The 21,320-nt window shown below is 31.3% G+C and overlaps 1 protein-coding gene across 1 annotated transcript in view; it reads left to right on the forward strand.

The window, feature by feature from the left end:
- Positions 1-21,320, forward strand: part of LOC145276893 (ras GTPase-activating-like protein IQGAP1) — a 274,771-nt gene that overhangs the window by 125,823 nt on the left and 127,628 nt on the right. Inside the window, exons 5-9 of the mRNA XM_080128329.1 lie at positions 5,840-5,916; positions 7,988-8,055; positions 10,667-10,758; positions 18,040-18,061; positions 19,489-19,667. Of these exons, the coding sequence (XP_079984455.1) occupies positions 5,840-5,916; positions 7,988-8,055; positions 10,667-10,758; positions 18,040-18,061; positions 19,489-19,667 (438 nt within the window). The remainder of the gene's footprint in view (positions 1-5,839; positions 5,917-7,987; positions 8,056-10,666; positions 10,759-18,039; positions 18,062-19,488; positions 19,668-21,320) is intronic.

Genomic DNA, 21,320 nt, shown 5'->3' on the forward strand with positions numbered 1-21,320 from the left:
CATTCGATTAATGTGTTGAAATATTAATCTGAACAAGGAAAGACTATTCCCTAAAGTGGGTATGACATTCAGACCACACCTGAACCGCATTGTTGAAAGCAAGTAAATTAATAATATTATGGAAGTACATAATAAAATATTTTAATAACAATGTTGGTCCGATTATATTTAGAACATTGTTTCAGGCCATTTAAAGCAAAATGACAGTGTAGAAATGCTTTCCAACAACTTGAAAAACCTCATTTAATTTGCCCAATATTTAAAAATACTTGAAATCGGTCTTCTACATCTCAGTATAAACCAATTAATTTTCTGTACATCTTGGGTAAGTTGCTTGAGTCTGTGTTAAATAGAGAAATTGTCAATCACTCCAGCAAAAACAATCTACCCAGTTGTATGGTTTCCATCCTGCATGATCTACAGCTGATGTACTGACTGTAATTTCACATAGGATCGGTGAATCTATTGATGGGGACTTCCTCTTAAGAGCAATAGCTATTGACATATCAAAGACATTTGATAGGGTTTGGCATAAACGTCCACTTTACAAGATTTCCAGCTATAGAATATCTGGAAATGTTTTTTAAACAATTGAACGTTTTTGTCTCCAATTGGTTTTTACAAGTAGTCATCACTGGACAGAAGTCCGAAACTCTGAGTATCAATGCTGATGTGCCTCAAGGATCCATCCATGGCCCAACTCTCTTATCTTCATCAATGATCTTCCAAATCACATTTGTCATCATATATGCAGATGACACTAACATCTATAGCAACACTTCAAAGACCAACAGTGATCAAGATCTTGGAGTCTTTCTACTCCAACCTTGAGCACATGGTGCAATGAGGAAAAACGTAGTTAGTTTCAACGCATCCAAAACTACGCTTCTATCTCTTTACCATAATTGCTCTAATCTCCACTTGGCCCCAATTAATAGGAGTGGTTATTGTCTTAAAGAAGTTCTCTGCTTTGACAAGTTTCTGTGTCTGACCTTCATTCTTACCTAAAATGGAAGACTTACATCAAATTTGTTGTCAAAGTCACCGGAAAAATAGTCACATCATTCTACTGCTATTAATACAATCCTCCACCTGTATAGGAGACAGACACGTCCTAAAATGAATAGGACCTACTTGGGGCAACCTATCCTGCCAAAATACAATCCTCCACCTGTATAGGAGACAGACACGTCCTAAAATGAATAGGACCTACTTGGGGCAACCTATCCTGCCAAAATACAATCCTCCACCTGTATAGGAGACAGACACGTCCTAAAATGAATAGGACCTACTTGGGGCAACCTATCCTGCCAAAATACAATCCTCCACCTGTATAGGAGACAGACACGTCCTAAAATGAATAGGACCTACTTGGGGCAACCTATCCTGCCAAAATACAATCCTCCACCTGTATAGGAGACAGACACGTCCTAAAATGAATAGGACCTACTTGGGGCAACCTATCCTGCCAAAATACAATCCTCCACCTGTATAGGAGACAGACACGTCCTAAAATGAATAGGACCTACTTGGGGCAACCTATCCTGCCAAAATACAATCCTCCACCTGTATAGGAGACAGACACGTCCTAAAATGAATAGGACCTACTTGGGGCAACCTATCCTGCCAAAATACAATCCTCCACCTGTATAGGAGACAGACACGTCCTAAAATGAATAGGAGCTACTTGGGGCAACCTATCCTGCCAAAATACAATCCTCCACCTGTATAGGAGACAGACACGTCCTAAAATGAATAGGACCTACTTGGGGCAACCTATCCTGCCAAAATACAATCCTCCACCTGTATAGGAGACAGACACGTCCTAAAATGAATAGGACCTACTTGGGGCAACCTATCCTGCCAAAATTCAAAACCGACTTCGAAATCTAATAGGTGATATCCTTTTCTTGTCTCTACAACCTCTTTCCCACAAAAGAGATATTGTGAGCCTCTCTTTATCGTTATTTTCATAGCAATTGCTCGTCTGAGCTTCAATCTATACTCTCACTTTGTCAAATTTACACAAAAAAAATACTCATCTAGCTGCAGCTAGTCAACAAAACTCTGTGCCTAAATTTAAATGCAAATTCTATGAATAAAGCTTCAAGCCCAATGTAAACAAGTTCTTATTGAGCTGTCCTCTTAAATAATCAAATTATACCCAATTTCCACTACTAACGATTACTATAGTGCTGACCACTGTACAGTCATTTACCCTTATCCTTGAGTGATTTTCAGGTCTTGATAAGTGGTGACTCCCGTGTAGTCAAAAAAAAAAAAAAAAAACCCCTTAAAGTGTGTATACTTGCGGTTAGGGTCCGCTTGTAGATCAAAAATACCCACGTAACTCCTATGAACACACAGATTCGGTTAAATATAACTGCTTGTCTGGTGTCCACAGGTCCAATGCACTTGAACTGTCAGCGATACAAATGTCAAGTATGCAAGCTAGGTTTTTTTTTTCATGATGGGGATATCCATCACCTCACCTATTGGAATGTAAGGACTATACTGTCTGTTGAGGCTTAATGCTCACTATGCTCTCTCTCTGAGTATAAGGCTAACATCGCCTATCTCTCTGAGGGTAGGGTTCCTGACTACAATCACTGCATAATCTAAGTTTCTTATTCGAACACCTCATATCATCTCTTTCATAGTAGCCCAACTGACAATTCTGGCCAACATTGTGTAGCCTTTGCACTGAGTAACCAATCGATGCTATCTTGCTTTCCTGAAAGCCCATCTTCCCTTGATCAGATTCATCTAAGGGGCACATCTCTGAGCATTTCTATTATTGCAGTGTATGATCAGTAGTCAAAGAACTTTTTTACAATCCCCTCAAGTTGGCAGACTAAACTCCATCGTCTGATCTTGTTCCCGTCACTGGTGACTGAAATGCAATAGCGCTAGTGACCCTTCCACATAGTTGATCCATTCGCAATAGGTAATGGATGTGATAATAATGATTGCCTCATCAACTTTGCTTTTGCTAACAGGTTCTATCATGTAAATATTTGATCTGTGTAGCCCGTTCCAGGCCAGAAGCCTTGTAGTTTCAAACACGTTTCCAACATTGGAAGCAACACCTTCTGATCTGGTATTCGAATGATTGCATGATTGCTAACCAGATTGCATGATTGTTAACCAGATTGACCACATCTTTGTTAAAACCCAATGATCTTCCAGTATCCTTGACTCTTGACTATCATGCTTATATAGTGCCGAAACTGGTAATGCAAAAGGCTCTGACGATGTCATGGTTCGTACAAAGTTACATCTTCAATTCAAAGCCAAAAACAAACCTCGGGTCCCCACAGTTTGATATTTAATGGTTTAAGCACCCACAAAGATCTGAATGATTTTGCATTAACCTATCAAATAGGGTCTTGCTGACTCCAATATGGATAAGCAATCCTCCAAGAAAGTTTGGCAATCTTTCAAACAGAATGTACGTGAGGAAATACTGGGCATGACCAAGAAACATTCAAAAACCTGAATTTTCATTAAGATTATTGAACTGGTGGATAAAACAAAGAAACTTGCGATACTAACTAAGAAACTATTCGCTCTATCTGGGTGGATTGCAACACCTACTGGTATCCAGTTGCTGATATAAAACTAGCAGCATCTCTATAAAAATCTAAAATCATGCACAGAGAACAACTCGGCCATTAGCAAAACGATCCTTGCCCTAACTGGCGATCTTATCAGTCTTTAAAAACTGAACTGTTGGAAAGGTCATTTGGCAACCTTATTCAACCATGACCAACCTCAAATGCTGGTTCATGTCCACCTCAATGTCTTTTCATCTACATATAAGTGCCGCGCAGATACTCCCACCATTGGTTACCGAATTGAAGAGTGATAAAGTGCTTAAAGAAGACAGCCTTCCTATGAACATTTTCAGGCATCATTACATCATTTCATTGCATGTATATGAAGTATTGAATCTCTCCCATAAGACTGGAGTGATGTGGTTCTCCTTCCCTTTTTCAAGAAAAATGATTGATACCTGTGTAGCAACTGCAGACACATCACTCATTTATATCACATCAAAAGTCGTCATGTTCATATTATTGAGAAGATTCCAACTCGAATGTGACTGTAGGACTCCTCCAAACCAATGCAGCTTCTGGCCTGGAACGGGATGCACAGATCAAATATTTACATGACAGAGAACCTTTGAACAATGCTGGTGCTAACAACAATACAGTCGTTTACTTTGTGAATTTTGCTGCAGCATTTGCTTGAGTTAACCGAGGGGCATTATATCTCATGCAGAGGAGTTTCCACTCCAGTTGCTTAACTTCATCAAAGCATATTACTAACCGTAATGTGCATAAAAACTCCCTGCTATGGTTGGAAATTAGTTCTTTTACATCCATTCCAGACTTAAATAGGGCTGAGTTCTTTTGACCACACTTTTTAACTATGTCATTTACTCAATCAGTCACAATAGCTATTCTCAGAAAAACTTTTCAACGAAACTCTAGAAGAGTTTGACCACTTCAAATATCTGGGCTTAATATTTGCTGCCATAAGTCAGAGATATGATGACATTGATGTTTGAATCAACAATGCCTGGCATACTTTCACTCACTTACAACCTTATTCTACTACAGACACTAGTGTTTCATGCTTATGCCATCATCAGTATAAGAGGTAACAATTCCTGCCAGTCTGGAGATTTGAATCCAGCGACAAAGTCACCTTTGACTCCATTTGCTAAGCCTTTACCACAAGGCCACCAAACAATTGTCACGGGAATGAGGGAATTAAAAAACTTATAAATGCTAAATTCGGGCACAGGCATTAGACAATCTAGAGTGTTCAAATTGGTGAAAGTCGTGAACGTTACATAAATGCTAGTTGATTGCCTTTTAGTTTTTATTTCCCAGACAGTGCCATCTCTATAAATATACATTGCACGCATGATCATTTTTATTGTGATAAGCAAGATAATTAAGGTAAAACTTACAAACAAAAAATAAATATCCATGTAAAGTTTAAAATGCAAGGTAAGTTTTACTTAAAAAATTAATCTATCTCTTTCCTTTCTCTCATCAACTAAGCCATATTATTTTTTTTAATGCAATGATCGCTTAGAAGCAATAATTTTGTGTACAGTAAATGAGATACTGAGAACAGATACTACACTGATCTTAACCAAGGAACTATGAAAAATGATTTAATCTATTATTGTATCTATTAATTGGAAGAAATAGTGTAATATTGTCATAAGACTGTCCTCACAGGAATTACCTTCTCCCTTTTAAGAAGGCAGGGGCAATCCTCCCAGGTATTATATCCTCCTGTGTAGGAGGGTTGATATATTTTTTCTGCTGTCATGAGACCATCTTCCCAGGGATTACTTTCTCCTTTTAGGGGATGGGTAGTATAGTTTGCCATGATATCATACTGGCAGGTATTACCTTCTTGTATGGGAAATTCTCCCAAGTATTGCCTTCTCTATTTTATTTTTCTGTTGTCATGACACCATCATCCCAGGCATTAACTCCTCCTTTGGGATGTCCTTCCCACTTAGAAATTTAGTACCTTGTTAATCTTAGATATGCAACATTTGATCATTTTATTCATTTTTAATAAGGAACTTGTAAGATGAGTTATGGAAATACTTTTTCTTAAACTTTAGCGACATAATCTGTCTCCAAGATTTTTTCAATTGTTTCTCAAATTTCCTTTGTACAAAATTATTACTAACACTTATTTGTTTATTGCATTTATGTTTAAAAAAATGTTTAAGTCTTCAGAAAGTTTGTATTTTGTATAGAAATTTTTTGGAGATAATTTTACTTTAATACATTTCTCATTGCAGATTTTTTATCCTGAAACGACAGATATATATGATAAAAAAAATGTCCCACGAGCAATTTATTGCGTACATGCTCTGAGGTAAGACAGTTTATGATGCAGACGTTCTAAAAGCAAAAGTAATTTTGATAATACTTTTTTAAAATTAAAAAAAAAAAAAAATTCATAGGAACGAAGGACCAATAATGATTTTTTTTTTTTTTTTTTTTTTTTTTTAAAACAATTTTGATTAGATGTTTCATTTTTTTTCTAACATATTATCTGCTAGTCTCATTTAAAAGTGATTTAGCTTATATTTTCACCCATTTGTATTAATGTTTTATGGTTATATTTTTCCAAAGTTCTCAGTATTGTTTTTTTTTTTTTTAATTAAAAGCAACAACCTCAAATAGATAGTAAAATTAATAACATCTTTTACTCTTCATAAGTCCATCAAAAGTTAGAAAATTTTCAGTTTTATGTTTATACAATCTACAAATAGCAACTATGAATAAATCACAATTTATGACTGCAAGTAATGATGTCTAAACACAATTATTGACTATTCCATTTATTTGAAAAGGATTTCCATATTTCAATATCAAAACTTTTACAATGAATATTCACCAAGTGACTTTTTCACTTTTCTAAATAATCCATTTTAATTTTTTCTTCAGCAATTATAGAAGATCAATCTTTCTATAGATTGTTTCAATTAGGACAGTTTCCCCATAGTTAACTTTCACAATGGATATTCACCAAGTAACAATAGGCATGCAACAATAAATATATTTATTCATTCTGTTCATTTTTAAACCTTTATTCATTCTGTTCATTTTTAAACCTTTATTCATTCTGTTCATTTTTAAAACTTTATTCATTCTGTTCATTTTTAAACCTTTATTCATTCTGTTCATTTTTAAACCTTTATTCATTCTGTTCATTTTTAAACCTTTATTCATTCTGTTCATTTTTAAACCTTTATTCATTCTGTTCATTTTTAAACCTTTATTCATTCTGTTCATTTTTAAACCTTTATTCATTCTGTTCATTTTTAAACCTTTATTCATTCCGTTCATTTTTAAACCTTTATTCATTCCGTTCATTTTTAAACCTTTATTCATTCCGTTCATTTTTAAACCTTTATTCATTCCGTTCATTTTTAAACCTTTATTCATTCCGTTCATTTTTAAACCTTTATTCATTCCGTTCATTTTTAAACCTTTATTCATTCCGTTCATTTTTAAACCTTTATTCATTCCGTTCATTTTTAAACCTTTATTCATTCCGTTCATTTTTAAACCTTTATTCATTCCGTTCATTTTTAAACCTTTAACATCATTCTTGAAAAAAAAATCATTTCTCTGTTTCTGAATTTTTGAGATAAGGATTGATAATTTGGATTATCCAAAGTACTGTTTTCATTTTCATTCTCACAACATTTCAGCTGATATAACCTCTTACCATCTTCAGGAGTATCTTATTGAACTCTGGAATCTTTCTGTCAAACTCTGAAATCAGTACCTTTTATTTAATCCACTTAATTAGTCGTTCTGTCATGCATGACCAGGTAGAAAAGTCATTTGCAATTGTATTTTTGTGTACTGACGATTAAACCTTCGACCTGCAGAAGAGTGTCACTTAGAACTGAATTTTACTTAGTATTTTATCTGTTACGACACAGGTCATTGCAAACAGATTCCCAAGTTTAACAGGATACTTCTGAAGGTCAAAGGTTACATTAGATGAAATGTTGTAAGAATAACAAAGTAATCCAAATAATACATGTTTCTCTCTTCCAACATTCATCTTGTTTTTTTTTGTTTGTTTTTTATGGTATTGTCATTTTATAATCATCAAAGATTTAATGCCTAATGATCTTTTTGATACTTTTAGCATAGTTATCTTCTCTCACTTGAGATTCTGCAGTGATTTGCATTTACCTTATTCATCTATATTTTATTTAATCTGCACTCAAACAATATTTTGAAAACCGTGTCATATTTTTTTTTTTTTATTTGAAATGTTAATTTACTGATATTTCATTAAAATCTAAAATCGTAAGTATGAAAACTTTAGAATCATTGTAACAAGTATTTAAATTTACTTATGGTATCTTTTAGTTGGATTTATTTTGATGTTAATTTTATAAAGATGTGTTCTATTATTTCAGTTTATATTTATTTAAACTTGGACTGGCACCACAAATACAAGACCTTTATGGGAAAATAAATTTTACTGGTATGTGTTTTGGTTATTTTTTTTATGTTAGTATTTTTAATTCTTGTGTGGATATTCCTTCCCTAGTGCAGAACAGCATTTTTTTATTATAAATATTTAATTTGCATAGTACCAAATTTCTTTTGTTATTTGTGAATTTTCTCACAATTGATAAATAGCATTTGTAAGTTATAAACTTTGGAAATGCTGATCATTTTAATTTAAAAAAAAAAAAAAAAAATCTTTTTTATAGAAATTATTAAATTCAAATTTGTTCTGCAGTTTGAATGTGATTGTCTGGGAAATGTGTATGTGATATTTGTTTTCAGTAATTTTTCATGCTACTGGAAAAGATGTATCAATCGAGAAGGGTAAAATGTTAGTGATTTTTAACTGGTTAGCTAAGGCACAATGAGAGCAAACAATTATCATAAATCTCTGTATAAAGAAAAACTTTATATCAGAATTTTTTCCTTTTTTATATATACAACAAAGGACAAGAAAATCTAAATTTATATCAGCAATTGTTTATTCTCTTTGTTCTCCCTGAAAATATGAGCCTGTCTTATAGGCAAGCATGCTTTATATTTTTTCCAATTATTTTAATAAACCTCATCATATTTTAAAATCTGAAACTTGATAACTTTTATCGATGACTTGACATTTGATTAGTTTGTAAAGTTATACATTTTAAAATCTTATGCAGATGTGGAGAATGTTTTTTAATTTTTTTTTCTCAAATTATTTGCTTCCAATCTTTTTAATAACTACAAACTTTATTTGGTTTTCTTTCTCAAAATGCACTAAAGTACTTTTTTATAGCCTGGAATGGTAAGTATGACTAATTTAAATTGTTATACAAAATGTACAAATTAGTCATGCTTTCTATTCTAAGTAATTGTAATTACTATAATTGTTTTTGTAGTCATTCTTTTCAATAACATTAAACCAGAAAGTAAAAACATTTTCTTAATGATGAAATTATTGATTTTATTAAATTTTTTAAATTGCTGTCAGTTTAAAATGGACAAATTTTTAAACGCAAACATTTTTTATTGCTTGTTATAGTACTTCATGCAGGCTACTAATTTTTAGTTTTATAAAGCGTGTTACTCTATGTTAATAATGTAAAGTATTAGTACTTGACTATGAGATATGAAGGTGTGATTTTACTGTTAATTTGATTTGAAGGTTAAACTTTCATGTTGCAATTTTTTACCTACTAAGCCATGTTCTGATTATGTTTTGGAAGTTTACATTTGAGGTAGAAAAAACTAACAATCTTTTTGAATACATTATTTAAACCATATGAAAAAAAATTGAAAAACTGCACCTGAACAACTATGAAATGAAAGTTCTGATAATGGTTAAAAAATTTGAAATTTATTTTGTATATAAACATCTATTAAAAGAAAAAAACAAGGTTCTAATTTAAAAAAAAATTTATTTTAGAAACTCATTTATTTTCAGCTTAAAATTGATTTTTTAACACAATTGTATCTATATCAGACATTATTCATAAAAGCAAATTCTTTTCAAATTAAAGTTTGTTTTTTTTTTACAATTTTTTGTAATCAGATCAGTATTTTTCTAACAAAAAATTTTAATGATATAAAGTTTCTAAAAACTTTATAAAAATATAAACATTGAAAAAAAAATGTATATTAAATAGCTAAAATTATTTTCAAATAAATTGTAAGAATTTCATTAAATTCCAAATTAAAAAAAACAAAACATTTTTCTCATTGAATCTATTTTTTTTTTTTTTTTAATTTCTCTTAAATTTCTTATTAAAAATGTTTTACTTTTTGAAATTGTACAACATAGTATGGCATCATATCTTTTTTTACTGATATGAGAAATGGAAATTTTGGAAAGAGTATAGTAAAAAAAACACACATTAAAATTGATTTTAACTCTTGAGAATCTGAATTAACAAAACCTTAATAATACAGATGGATAGAAATAAGATTGTGTCAACAAATTTGTTCTAACTTTTTTTTTCTTTTCAAGTAGTTGCAAATATCATAGTGTATATATATATATATGTATATATATATATATATGAAAAAGTAAATTTTCAAATAAGACAAACCTATTTGGATAGAAAAATCTCTACCCGATTAAGAAGAGGAAATTATAGAATGTTAAAAAAATAAGGAATGAAGTTACAAAAGAACTTTTATTACATTATCAAGTCAATAAGGGTTAAAGAAAGGGAGGAAAATCTTTATTTAAATTCATAATATACTGAAGTTATATATATATATATATATATATATATATATATATATATATATATATTATTTTTAAAATGTGTATATATATATATATATATATATGTGTGTGTGATCAGTATTTCTTTAGTGCAAGTTAAACTGACTGCAGGTGGTGTGTGTGTGGGTTTTATTTGTTTCATTTTAAGTTTTAAAGCAAAAATATTGCAAGAGAAATCTTTAATTACTCCTGATAGTGTAAATGAACATTATGCATGTGGGATGTAAGTTTTATGGTTGTTACTTTTTATTTGGTTTTAGCTGTAAATAACTTTAATGTTATTTGAAGAATGTTCTTGAAAAAAACCCTGAAATATTTTGAAATTAAAAGTCAAAAGAAATTTACTTTATTTTAGAGGAGGAGATCAGTAATATGAGGCTAGAATTGGAAAAGTATGGAATCCAGATGCCTTCCTTCGGAAAGATTGGTGGAATTTTGGCCAATGAAGTAAGTAATGACAAAAACATGTACAACTTTCTTTTTTTTTTTTTTTTTTTTTTTTTTTGTGAAACAAAACAAAAATCTGGGTCTTAGATTATGCAATAGATTGACAATTATTTCAAGATATTTATTATTTTTATATAGAATAAAATATGAAAAAATTATTCCACTCTGGAAAAAACATTACAGCTTAGCAAACGCAGACTCCACACATAAATTTATTATAATCAAACTACTAGCCAATATCTGTTGTAGGTTTTGCACATATTATCATTCGCTTTAATTCAATATTGTAACTTCCTCTTTTTGCCCTGGCAAGATTGACTCTTCCAAACAATTAGAGATGGTAGCACGATACTTCTTTTCTCACTAGTCTGTCCTCCCCCTCCTAATCTAGTTTTGATGCTACCAGATCAGGCTTTCTGAAGATATTGGCTTTTTGAGATGAAATGCACCTAGCATTGATGTTTTTGTTTTTCTTTTCCCTTTCGCAAAACTTAACTGTGTTCTGCAAAACCAAAAACAAAAACAGCCCACCTTTTTCCTTCCTTTTCCTCTATTTCCCAACAGGTTTTCTAACCTAAAATGTACCAAATATTAATATCTATAACCTTTTCCCTCTCCTATTGCAACACTTATGTTCTGCAGAGCAGAGAACAAGCAGTAAAATCCACTTCAAGACAACCAAACACTACAAACTAGTAATTGAAGATACAAGGAGCTTGGAAAAAAAAAAAAAAAAAGAGTGGATGCAGCATGAATAACCCAAAGGGGTTGATGTACCATGAAACCAAATGACTAAACCAAACATCACAAAGAAATGCTTGAAGAACTTGAAACAAAAACTTTACACAAGTAAGGCCCCTGTCAGAAGGTAAAAGTCCCTCAACGGGGCCACTTGTTGGCTGTAGGTGGCGACCTGTAATGCTTTAGAATGAGATCCTGGTAGCTGAGCATCTCGCGACCCAGATCCAAGTGGCTGTGAGTCTACAACACTTTACTTTTGCCCTTACTTCAGCTTGATAAGCGGTTGGGGAGACCCAACCCGATCAATCGGCTAATCATGACAAGCCCTAATAGCAGTAAACCTTTACAAAAAAAGAACTATAAATGCATCACACACATACAAAAAACATACACACACAAACATATGCTCGACAACAAACCCCTTTATTATACCTTGCCGGAGCCAAGGAAATTAGGAAATTGTCACAAACATCTACACCCACTGTTTGAGTATATCATTCTTGTATCGCTGAGATGTTTGGACGAATGGGTTTCTCCCAACCATCTCTCACTATAGAGCTCCGAGGAGGGTGGGGAGCAAGCAAGAATGATGAATCAACATGAATATTCATATGGCTTTAAAAAAAATATCCAGAATTTAACACAGACAGTGATGAAGAAGGAAACACAAACTCTGATACCAACTTTCCAAGATTCTATGTCAGAGAGTCAATGGGAGAAAAACCAATGTCCAAACTGCCCCCCCTCCTTCCTCATAGAAAATGTACTATTAAACCAAAAAATGTTAAAACAAAACAAAACGAAAGATAGCAATTTATTGATCAAAATAGACCAGATAAACCAAAACAACAAACTTTTTAAAAATGTCACATTTCCATGATATCATGGTCAAATTAACCCCTCATGAGAGAAAATGAATCTAAAGGCATAATTAGAAGCAGAGAACTATCTTTTTTCGAAGCAGAAGAAATACTATACAACTTAAATAACCAAGGAGTCATAGAATCTCAAAGAATCTATTAAAAAATGAAAAAATACTAATACATATATCCTTATATTCAACACCATCAAAGATGCCAATAAAACTCAAAATAAGTTACAGTATAGAACCGGTAGATATATATATATATATATATATATATATATATATATATATATCCCTATCCCATTGAGATGTTTTAAATGTCAGATTTGGACACCATAAAGACGCATGCAGAAGAAGTTTCACATGTTAGATGTGGTTCAAAAGACCAAAACCATAATACAGAAACTTGTTATGAAGAAACTAAATGCCCCAACTGTTTAGGAAACCATCCAGTCTTTTCCAAATCTTGTGAAAAAGAAATATAACCAATAAAATATAAGAGAAATATCTTTTCAAAAAAGCTGTCAAAGAAAAGAAAAACTAAAGAAAAGAACAACATCCATAAAATATCAACATCACCCCCCCCCCCCCAAAAAAAAATAATGCCTTTGAAGAACAAACTTCTCCAAAATCTAAATCCTATTCTACAAAATCGAGAAGCTAGAGTTTCACCCAAGGAAACAGAAAGTACAAAACTAAGTACATATGAATCAGATATTGAATCAAATTCACAAGTAAACCCTGAAATCCCCCTTTTCAACAGTTCAAAGTGTTAGAAATGGAAGACAGAAAAAACAACCTTATCACAATGAAGTGAACTCCCCAAATTACAACTCAATCAAAAACTACCAATAAATCTATACTCCTATAAATTCGTTTTTCTTTTGTGTGTATTGATATTCATATTAAAAACCGTCTTCCTATTTATTTAAAAAAAATACGATTTTCTTATGTATGGGCTGTGGAAATGCATTCACTAGCAAAACATCTAGCTAATTTGCATATTCTTTTAAACATTCATTTTAATTAATTCCGTATTAATTTTTTCGGTTTTCTGATGGATGATCATCTAGAGTTAATTATTACGTGTAATTATATTCATGCAGGTATTCTAAATGATTTATACTTGCATAATATTTGCGTTAAAATCTTTACAGTAAACAAAAAAATCGTTTCTATATATATTTATGTATACGTATATATTTTTGTTTAATCTATTAGTCTATCTATCTATCTATATATCTATAAAAGTGAACGTGTCTGTGTACATTTCTCTATGCAATAACTCTGTCAATTTTTAGTCTACAGATTCGAAATTTGATATACAGAGTACTGAGATTTGGGAAAATCGATGTGATCGGGTTTTCAGCCAGAAATTTGACGATTAAAGGGTCAAAGTTCAACGATTTGACCTTTGAGAACTCTACCAAACTCCTTCGACAATTTTGGGTCTACACACTTGAAATTTTAGATATAGGTTCCTTGGACATGGATCTAGCTTAATAACTTGATGTGAGCTCAAAAGAATAAATTTTAAGGGATCATAATAGGAGTCAAACTTAAAAAAAAAAATTGACCTCTACAGTCTTTTCCAAATTACTCAGACAATTTCTGGTCTAAATGTTTGAAATTTTACATAAAGAGTATTCAGAGATAGGGCAAGCTTTTTCAGTTTGGGTCAAAAAATTTTAGTTACCAATATATAAATGTATGTCTGCCTTAAACTTTCAATAGAGGTGACGGATTTTAGCAAGATCAGTATTGTTTTAAAGTTCAATCTTTCATACGACAAATATCGAAAAATTGGCTAAAAACATTAATATCTTCACCTTCAACTAGGCACTTTTCTACAGGGGGGATGGTCACTTTTTTTGCTGATATTTTTTAAAGTTATCCTCTTATTTCGATTGCCTAGCTTTAATTTAAAAAAATGTCGCTTCCAGTTTGGCCGTATAAACTTTAGGTTTTACCCTGTTCTTTTTCTCCTTTGCAGTACGGGTTCGAGCCTGCTTTCCTACTACCACTTTTTTTTTTTTTTTTTTCTCAACATACACATCCAAACACCCGGGTAACGCCGAGCGCCCATGCTAATACAAGAATAAAGAAGCAACCAAAATACCCTCTCAGCAAGCTAAAGCAATAAGTGGAAAAACTTCTCCAAAAATAAACCGCGATTTCGATTTGCCTCCAGAAGCAGAGATAAATTTAATTCCAAAAATAAAACTAATCAAATAGAAAAATTGAAACTGAAGAACCAATAAATTCAAGAAAATATAAAGAAAAATAAATCTAAACCATACAAATCACAATAAATATGACAAATAAAAGAGCAAACCAATGGAATATTAGATATAAAAACTTCCACAAAAACCAGGCAGATATAGAAAAAACAAAATAAAGAATCTATTCATGCAAAACCTCACAAAACATAGTAAAACAACATTCATACAATAGAACTGTAGAGGACCAAGACCTAATCATGAAGAAATATCAGAAATCAACAAACAAAACCCCTCAGCAATCTATCTACAAGAAACACTACTCAAAGATAATCACAAATATAAATTCTGAGGATATAACATGTATAACAAAACATACATACCAGCAAAAAATAGACCAGTTGGAAGAATGTCCATACTGATTAAAAAACTATACCTCACACAACCCTCCAGTTAAATACCGAACCTCAAGCAAAAGCAACCTATACCGCAAAATAACAATATGCTCGATATACGTTGCACCAAATCAACAAATAAATAAAAAAGAAATAGATAAACTTATCAACCAACTCCCACCCCTTTTCATAATAATGAAAGATTTCTGTACACACAGCAACCATTGGGGAAACAATAACAAAGGTAATTATAATAAATGAAATATTATCAACAACAAACTTATGTTTATTAAATAATGGTAAAAATACCTTCATGCACCCAGCTAATGGGTCCATGTCTGTAATAGACCTATCAATATATACTCCATCCATCTATATGGACTTCCATTGGGATTAGATCAACGTGGAAGTGACCATTACCCTATCATACTCAAAAGTAATAAAAAAAAAATACCAGAAGAAAAGTTCCTAAATGGAAATTGCACAAAACTGACTGGATAACATTTGCCAACCTATGCATGAATTTCCGATTCCTAACGCGATTGCGAGAATTTCCGATTCCTAACGCGATTACCAGAATCGTCTTTTAATGTACTACTTGACATATGCAATAAAATATGGAATATATGGGAGAAATACTGTAATACTGGTTTGAATCGACTATTATACCAATTGATAAACCAAATAAAGATCAAACTAACCCAACTAGTTATAGGCCTAATCAGCTGCCTTTCCAAAACTATGGAAAGAATGATAAACAACCAGTTAATATGGAACCTGGAAAAAAAAAAAACAACCTATCAAAATACCATAATGGATACAGACAGAAATAAAGTACAAATGATCGGATAGTATGACTTGAATCATTAATTCAAGACTGTTTCGTATGTGGACCCCATGTGGTGGCAATATTTTTTTGGTATTCAAAAGGTGTACGATACAGCATGAAGATATGGGATTTCAAGATATACATAATATGGGTGTAAAAGGAAGTATGGCAATGTTTATACATAACTTCTTATCTCACAGATATTACAAAGGGTGACCGGAAAATACACTCTCAGACCAGTATGAACAAGCAGCAGGAGTACCATAAATGAAATAATAAAAATAGTCAAAATAAGATTTGAAAATTCACTATTTGTAGATGACGTTTCAATTGCTTATTCTGGACCAAACATGCCAACAATAAAAAGAAAGATACAACATTGTCTAAACAAAATAGAGAACTAGACCAACAAAAATGTATTCAAGCTAGCCATTTCTGTAAAAAACAAAAATATCATCTAGACCCACAACTCCAAATACAAGGGAACCCGATCCCAAAATTACAACATACAAAATTTTTCGATGTCACATTAGACAACAAACGTAACGCATATCAATACCTTGAAGCAAAAATACCAAAAAACAAGAAAAATCCTGAAAGTAATATCAAAAACAGACTGGGTAGCAGTTAAAAATATATCATGTACATATTAGATCAAAATTAGACGTGCATCACATATAGCTCTACCTGTAAATCCTATCTCCAAAAAAATGAACAACTACACAGAATCAATGATTAAGACTTAGTCTGGGAGCATACTGTACACCACCCATGGAAAGCCTATACATAGAAGGCAACAAATTTCCTCTACATTTAAGATGACAGAAATTAGCAGTACAATACGCAATAAAATTATAAAGTAATCAAAAAATCCAACATCTATTAAAATTTTTAAGCAGTTTGTCCACAGTAACTATTTTATGTGAATCTGAGGAATGGGGATTCTATTACCAAATCTGTTCTAGCTTTGTGACATATGTCCAGTGGGCACCGCTGGTACACAGATACTTAGCAATTCACAAAGAATATTTAAAAAAGATTTTTCTTTAACATTCTTTTAAATATCCTCGAATACTGCAGAGAAACTGGTCATGCTAGTAAAAATAATAAATTATTTAATTGTATGTATGTATACAAATATTTATTTCCAAACTATATACATACATATTTCAAAGGTGGTGTGTGGATAATATTTTATATATTACCCACATATGTATATATTTCTTCCTTATGAAATCTTCAGTTTAGAGATACTTGTTCAAACCAGTAGCATAAATTGAACTCCCAGAATGAGTCATCTTTAACTCAATTCCAATCAGTGTAACCAATCAGGCCAATTCTACCAATTACATAAGTAAAGAAATAAACTTTTTCAAATCAGGTGGACAAAAATAATCATCTGCTGTTCAACAAATTATATAGAAAGATGTGTAAATGTAAGGTTAGAATCCGACATTGTTTTTTTTTGTTTTTTTTAAATCTAGATAAAAACAAATTTGATTCTGATCTATTTTAAGAAAATGGAAAATTTCACGAGTAGTTAAAAGTAGAACTGCAGATATATGAACAGAAAGTTCAAAGTGATACCCAATGATGAAGAAATATCTTTCTTTTTGGCAGGTGAGCTAGTAAGATTTGGTTGCCTTTTTCAATCTCCAACTCCATCCCTTTGTTCACATTTCCCTTTCTTTTACAATGTAGATTTTGATATTCTGATCATTTGGTAATCCACTGTCTTTTGAAAGGAAAATTGAATTATTTGAGAATTAGTTCAGAGATGTACCTTGAAGAAAAAATGTGAGTTTGTTCCAAATTCCCAGTTTTATGAAAATACCTATTAAACGTAAAATTCACATTTTCATTTTAAAGGCATACTTTTCAGTATCACATTTGTTTTCATGTTGACCAAATCCAAATGAATTACTCACATTTTGAAAGTGCATTTGTTTCACAAACAGGACATTTGAATGTTTATCTTTTAAATTAATGTCTAATATAGTTTCCTATTCTTTCAGTGAAATATCAAGCACACACAAGACTCTGAACCGTTCTATATTCTATACATTTCATCAATGCTCAGTTTTAAATTTTAAATATATAAATTTCTCACTCTATGAAAATACTCGATGGAAATTTTCTATCTGGCATTTCAATAACTTTTTCAGAATTTAAAAAAAATACTGTTTTCATAAATTTTTACACATTTAATGGATTTTTTTTTTATTTTTACAGTTATCTGTGGATGATGCTGCATGTATGTATACTTTTCTATATATACTTTGTAAAATGAATGTTTTTTTTTTGTTTGTTTAGATTGGATTTGGACTTTTTTTAAACATGTGACACATGTATATGAATCTAAAGGCGGTGTGTGGATAATATCTCTACATCAAGTTAGCCAGTTTATTATTCATGGAGTATCCATTTTCTGTAAGAACATATCCATCCAATGATTCCAATGATAGCCTCATATTTCAGAATATTGAAGCCATTTAAAAAATTATGAAAATCCATGCTGTATAAATTGATATTGATGCTTATATTTAAAGAGTATTTGCTATTGCCAAATAAATGTGTATGCCACCAAACGCTATACTCAGTATTTAAATATTTCTATTATATCAGGAAATTATTTGACTTAAAATGAAAATTTCAGCATTTACTCATTAATTATAAAAAGTCATTATTTTTATTAGAAAATTCATTCCCTTCCATCTTTCTTTGCATTGTGATCACAGAATCTTTGTACAGTTTTGACAATTGTTTTATTCTTTTACATTAGGTTGATGCAAGAATAACGATATTATTTTGCACCAACCTAATGGAAGTGTTAAAGATGTTACAGGAAAAAAATTGAAATAGTCAGGTGATATCAAGTTAAATATTTGCCTCCACATCCTTTTAAACAAAATTAAAAATTTGTTGTAGAGACTTGCTGTCTGCATAATTAAATATTTTCACACTTGACAAGGTAAAAATCTATACTTATCATTTTCATTCAAAAAACAATATTTGAGTAGAATTAAAAAATTTATTTGAAATGTGAAATATATCCTTTAAAAGGTTAAAGATGAATTGAGGAAAGTAAATATGTAAAATTTAATTTAAAAGATGCAAATATTTTAAAAGGATCATGTCTATTTTTGTAAATGATTGGAATTTATTTTGTAAGGAAGATACAGATATTTTTATTAAAGCCAAATGGTAGTCTGTAAAAATTTTTTATTTTTTGTGTGTGGCTTTTTACGAAATCCAATTATGTGTAACAATTTTGCTTTTGATTTTCCCAGGGAATGGAGGTATGATGATACACTGTACCAACATTACAAAACCAAAAATAACATTTTATTACAAACTAGCTTTAAATTATCTTTCATACAAAACAAATCTTTTACTAAAAAATAATGCATTTTAATTCCATTTTTTAATCAAATATTGCTTACAAGTATATATGATTTATCCACAAGTCAAAAAGAGCAGGCAATCTTGATTATAACCCAAATTATTCTATCTTGCTCTGTTTACTTTAAATTTTATAATGGAACCAAAGTCTGAAGTAACACGTTTTGCAGTATTTCAAATTGTCATAAATTTAATAGATTGTTCATTTAGAGCAATTCTTCTTTCATTAAATTGTATTTAATAATTTGCAACTACATATTTTTTGTTTTTTGTTTCTAGTACATGCGGCTATAATTGCAATAAATGATGCTATTGAACATCAGGATGCTGCAGAAACAGTAAAAGCTCTCCAGAACCCAGCTGCTATGTTGGTGAATTGTATAGAAGAATTCTCAGAGTCTTACCAAATTGTCTTGTTTGAGGCTAAAGAGGTTAAAGCTGAAAATGCTAGGAACAAGGTGAGACCTGTTATGATCTAAATAGATTTAAAAAAAAATGTTATAATACAACTCTTATTTCAATCATTTTAAATATAGCTTTAGATTTTATACAATAAAAATATTGACCCATCATGTAAACTTTTAATTACACAAGTACATATACCTTCTTTGTATATAACTTGTAATGTCAGATATTGTAGAATATATTGACTACATTTCTTCAGAGTAGTTAAACTACCCCTAACAAGGCCACTTTAGATTGTAGGTGGTGACTCGTAATGCCTATAAAGATGGAATCCTGTTGGTTGAACAGCTAATGACTATGGAATTGAAAGGCGATTGAATATGGTGCTGACTCGTCATATCTAACTTGCACCAAATAGAACAAACAGCTTGCACTCCTCTCCGAATCATCACTAGAACCACTAACTTCCATTCCAAAATATGACGGAAAGTGGTTGCTGAGAATCAGTTTGGAAGATAGGAACTTAATTGCTAAACCCAAACCAAATATTCCTCCCAAAATGAGTATACCTTTCACTTACCCATCTTATGACAAGCCAAACGAGTTTTCTCCTTGCCATATCCCAATTTTGAACAGAGTACAGCATGTGGTTGATAAAATAAAAATGTATTTATGATCCCAGAACAATCATCCAAGGCACATGAACTCTAGAATATGAAACTGAAACAGTCTCCCAATTAATTGAGCTTGAAGCAATCTTCTATATAATAAAATGATCTCGATCCCCCCCCCTTTCTAAATTCAGCCATCAAAGGAAACTAACCAAATGCTTCCTATACACATCTTTTCCACTCAACACCAGTATCACTTCTTACAGTGTGCTTCATAAAAAACATTTTTCATTATTACAAATATTACAAGATTTTTGTCTTTTCCAAAAATGTTTTCTAAACACAGAGTAGAAATCATTTTATCTCCCTATAAAATAACTAATAGCACACTATCACTATACACCGATTCATTTCTTTATATAAGGGAAAAAATTCTACAGCGCCACTACATTCCATAATTCTGGTATTTATATTTTTTAATTCTGGCTGTTTGAGTATTAGATGTCTTGGGTAACTGCATTTAGTTTAAACAAACACATTTAATGCTCATGTAGTAAATAAAAAAAAAAATGTCAACTGTTGCAATATTTTGGAGTTCTAATGGGGTATGATCCCACACAGTTGGACGATTCTATTTATAAACGATGCTGCTAGGAACTGACGAATCGAATTAATTCACGTTTTGCTACCAACCAATCAGAAACCAGAATTGCTTCATAAATTTTCTGGAGCAATTTCACGTGTTTTTTTTTTTGTTTTCTTTTTCCATCTCTACACGGTAAGAATATTTTTCTCTGTGGAACTGTCTACTGCAAACCAATCACCTCTCAAGACTTGTTTAAAACAACGAACCATCTGAAACTTTTATGAAACTAAACATGGCTTACACTTCTAGATCAACATTATGAGAAATTGATTATTCCATTGGATTGAAACAAAATTAAAATTGTCCCAGTCTAAAACGATTTCTCTTTCATAGATCAATTATGTAATTATAAACAAATAGTAACATTTTCAATTAGAAATATTATATACAAAAATTTATATGTGAAAATGTTTTGTAATCAAAGTATATTTCTTAACAAAAATAGTTTA

Source organism: Euprymna scolopes, chromosome 5, assembly GCF_053919585.1.
Source record: "Euprymna scolopes isolate OS-2025 chromosome 5, ASM5391958v1, whole genome shotgun sequence".
Classification (NCBI taxonomy): domain Eukaryota; kingdom Metazoa; phylum Mollusca; class Cephalopoda; order Sepiida; family Sepiolidae; genus Euprymna; species Euprymna scolopes.